The sequence below is a fragment of the Eschrichtius robustus genome, chromosome 4 (assembly GCF_028021215.1).
Source record: "Eschrichtius robustus isolate mEscRob2 chromosome 4, mEscRob2.pri, whole genome shotgun sequence".
Taxonomy (NCBI): Eukaryota; Metazoa; Chordata; class Mammalia; order Artiodactyla; family Eschrichtiidae; genus Eschrichtius; species Eschrichtius robustus.
In genome coordinates, this window is record NC_090827.1 from 86,171,989 (window position 1) to 86,176,046 (window position 4,058).

The 4,058-nt window shown below is 55.9% G+C and overlaps 1 protein-coding gene across 1 annotated transcript; it reads left to right on the forward strand.

Annotated features, from left to right (window-relative positions):
- The first annotated feature begins 879 nt into the window (after positions 1 to 879).
- Positions 880 to 3,668, forward strand: PHOX2B (paired like homeobox 2B). Its single transcript, XM_068542250.1, has 3 exons — positions 880 to 1,120; positions 2,009 to 2,196; positions 3,153 to 3,668. The coding sequence occupies exons 1-3, from the start codon at positions 880 to 882 to the stop codon at positions 3,666 to 3,668; spliced, it is 945 nt and encodes a 314-aa protein (XP_068398351.1).
- The last annotated feature ends 390 nt before the right edge of the window (positions 3,669 to 4,058 follow it).

Here is a 4,058-nt window from a genome sequence, read left to right on the forward strand (position 1 = left end):
GGTAAGCGGAGTCTCTAGAAAAGCACATTAAGCCAAGACAAGAAATGCAATTTATAAGATGCTTTTAAAAAAAAAAAAAACCCTCTACCAGGTGTATTTTAAAGAAATCCACTTATCGTTCACATACTTGGCCCACTTACTCTATGTTACAGGGCGCCTGAGTCTTGCCAATGTCCCAGTCCTTTATAACATTTCATGCACTTCAGGGGGTAGGCTTGTTGTTAAATTGAGCGTGTAACGCTCTTACAAAACAGGTTTTCTATGACATCAAGGTTTGTTCTCCCTAACTGAGAAAAAGAGTGAGAGAGAGAGAGAGAAAGAAGAAGGGGGAAAACACACACACTATCTCAATTTATGCCTAAGGTATATGATCAGTTAAAAAGGCTTAAAAGCTCAGGGAAATTGGATCAGGGAGAATCGTCACCCAACTTTCATTATTTCCAAGTAGTGTGATTGAATTAAAGGGCAAGGAGCTGGTTAGAAGGGAGGATCAGGGGCTCAGTGCGTAATGGTGTGGTATTAAATTCTAATTAGAGATGCAGGAATCAATGATAGGGAGGTTGGACAGCTCAGTTCCCCAGTGCCAGCCCAATAGACGGATGAGTTATTGTCATGTAAAAAGCGCCAGCAATAAGACCAACCGCTTTGCTATTGTCCAAGTGGAAAGAGCCAAGTTTATTATGAGGACTATATGCTCTAGAGACCTCAGACAAGGCATCTCATAGGAGGCTTTTTCATAAAACTAGGCTCTGCTGGTAGTAAGGAGGCCAGTTTGGAGGCAGGCGTTGAGCTGTGCACATCTCCCCACTCCAGCCACCTTCTCCATACCCATCTTTTATTTCCTTTTTCCACTTGGCTGAGCCATCCAGAGCCTTTTCAATGTATAAAATGGAATATTCTTACCTCAATTCCTCTGCCTACGAGTCCTGTATGGCCGGGATGGACACCTCGAGCCTGGCTTCAGCCTATGCTGACTTCAGTTCCTGCAGCCAGGCCAGTGGCTTCCAGTATAACCCGATAAGGACCACTTTTGGGGCCACGTCCGGCTGCCCGTCCCTCACGCCAGGATCCTGCAGCCTCGGCACCCTCAGGGACCACCAGAGCAGTCCGTACGCCGCAGGTAAGGACCGCCAGCTTTCTCAGCTGAGGAAGCCGCCTTTCCGCTCGTATATAGGAAGCCTTGATTGCATTTGAAAATGGAAATGTGTTTAGTATTTACCAAACGAAATTTGCTTACACAAATGAAAGAATTTATCACGTTAGAAGCGATTGCAGGGAGGGGTAATTCACTTACAGGGTTACACTATCCTAGTCACACCCGAACCGCCAACAAAATTATCTTAAGCTGCCAAAATGATAGGCATAATTTATTTACTTTGCGATGAGACGTAAAGCTTAGAAAATAATTAAATAACAAAGAGTAAAGCTCATTACTGGCAGTGTCTCTTTTTTTAGGAACCGACAGCGGCTCACACCTCTTTGGCGGGTCATTTTTCTGATTATTTCTTTCTTTTCTTTTCCTTTCTTTTCTTTTTGCAGCGCTATCCCCCAACTTTTGGGCCGGGTCAACTTCTTTTTTTTTTTTTTTTTTTTCGGGTCAACTTCTGAGAATTAAAAAGTTTCAACTGTGGGAGGGTTTGGTAACTTCATCCCTGGCTTCCTGATATTCCGACTGAGGTTTTCGGACTCTTTTCCTCTCTCGCTTTTCCTCATCAAAGCATTCCCGTGTCCCCGGCCTTCGGCCGTCTCCAACGCGCTATTTCAACCCACCCAAAGGCGCTTGTGCCCGGAGGGACCCCACCACAGCCCGAAGTCCGCGCCCCTGTTTCCGTGTATAACTAATTTGCTCGGGTTTTTCTCGCCAGCTCCTCTCGGCCACTCTCCCGCGCCGGTGTCGGCGGCGGCGGCTCCAGCGCCACCTGACCTCTGGAGTCCACACATTCCGGCTCTGCGGCTCGCGCGCTCCAGACCATTTTGCTCATACGCTGTCCCCTCTGTTGTCCTCCAGTTCCTTACAAGCTCTTCACGGATCACGGCGGCCTCAACGAGAAGCGCAAGCAGCGGCGCATCCGCACCACTTTCACTAGTGCGCAGCTGAAAGAGCTGGAGAGGGTCTTCGCGGAGACGCACTACCCCGACATCTACACCCGGGAGGAGCTGGCCCTGAAGATCGACCTCACCGAGGCGCGAGTCCAGGTACGCGCGCCCGGAAGCCGATCCGGCTTTGCAGCATCGCGCGGGGCAGGGGTGCAGTGCGGGGGTGCGGGTGATTCTGCTGAAGGTCCGAGCTCTCCGGCCTCTCCTGAGAGGCCAGGTCCGGAGGGGCCGTGCGCGCGAGGAAGGGTTAGGGAGCGCGTTCTTGGCTATAAATTCACAGCTGCAAAGGGCTCCCACCCCAGCTAGCGCCGCAGAGGCATTCAGAGGCCATGGGAGAGCCATTTCGGGGACAGGGAGTGCCCTGGGGGAGGAGTGCAGACTCTGCCTCCGTATTACAAGTAGTTTTGCCAAATCTCTCCTAACTCAAGAGCTTTTAACTCGGAGCTAATGGCGTAGAGGTACAGGCGCATTTTCCTGGGAACTGTGACTTGCAGCAGATTTGCAAAGGGTCTGGGATTCTATGTAGGTCAAGATCCGCGCGGTACTCTAACCTTTCAGGGACACAGGTGCGCTCAAGAGCTGGCCGTGGCGGCTCTCCGTGAGCCGCCCAGTGGAGGGGCGGCACGCACCAACGCTAGCTCTTCCAGGCCCAAAGGCCAGGATGGGCAGCAGGCCCCGAGCCCAGAGACCACCCCCCCTCTTCTGTCTACCACTCAGAGTTTAACTTGAGACCTGAGGCCTAGAGGCGATGGCGAGTTTGGAGTGGCTCAGGAAGTAGACTGAGCAAAGGTCCGCCCAAATAAGGGCTTCCATTTTAGGGCCTTTCTGGGACTTGCAGCCTTTTCACCTCTCCTGCAAGCCACCATTTCCGGGACATGCTCAAGTGGCCCCAGGAAAGTTTCTCAAAAGATGCACCAGCCATAGGCGCGGGAGTATCCGCGGCGCGTGGAGTTTAAAACAAGCTGAAATGGAACGTGGGCTGCCCTAACCGCTTTTCTTTCCCGTTGGCTTCTTTCTCTTGCTGCTTCGCCGCCTCTCTTCTCCTCTCGGGCCAGGTGTGGTTCCAGAACCGCCGCGCCAAGTTCCGCAAGCAGGAGCGCGCGGCCGCGGCTGCAGCGGCCGCGGCCAAGAACGGCTCTTCGGGAAAGAAGTCCGACTCCTCCCGGGACGACGAGAGCAAAGAGGCCAAGAGCACCGATCCGGACAGCACTGGGGGCCCGGGCCCCAACCCCAACCCCACTCCCAGCTGCGGGGCGACTGGCGGCGGCGGCGGCGGGCCCAGCCCCGCAGGAGCCCCGGGGGCGGCGGGGCCGGGGGCCCCGGGAGGCGAACCCGGCAAGAGCGGCGCGGCGGCGGCGGCGGCGGCGGCGGCGGCGGCGGCAGCGGCGGCGGCGGCGGCGGCGGCCGGAGGCCTGGCTGCGGCCGGGGGCCCTGGACAAGGCTGGGCTCCCGGTCCCGGGCCCATCACCTCCATCCCGGATTCGCTCGGGGGCCCCTTCGCCAGCGTCCTATCTTCGCTCCAAAGACCCAACGGTGCCAAAGCCGCCTTAGTGAAGAGCAGTATGTTCTGATCTGGGATCCTGCGGCGGCGGCGGCGGGCGAGCCGGGGCCTGGCGGGCGAGTGGGCGAGCGGGTAGGCCCAAGGCTGTTGTCGCTGCTGCCGCGGCCTTTTCCTTGAGACCCTAAAGTGATCGCGATACGAATAAAGAGAAAACGGCGTCGCCTCCATTTCAACCCCACTCCTACCCCCTTCCTTAACCCCCAAACCAAACCAAACCAAACCACACACCTCCCTGGCTTCGCACCTGCCTCAGGGCCGCGCAGGCGGGCCAGGGCTCCGCTTGCCGCCGGGGAGGTGTGAGCGGCGCGGCCTGGACTCGGGGGGAATCTCAGGGGGCTGTGTCTGCGTGTCGGTGTACGTCTGTCTCGGGGAATGTGTGTCTGTGGCCCGAGGAGGGTGA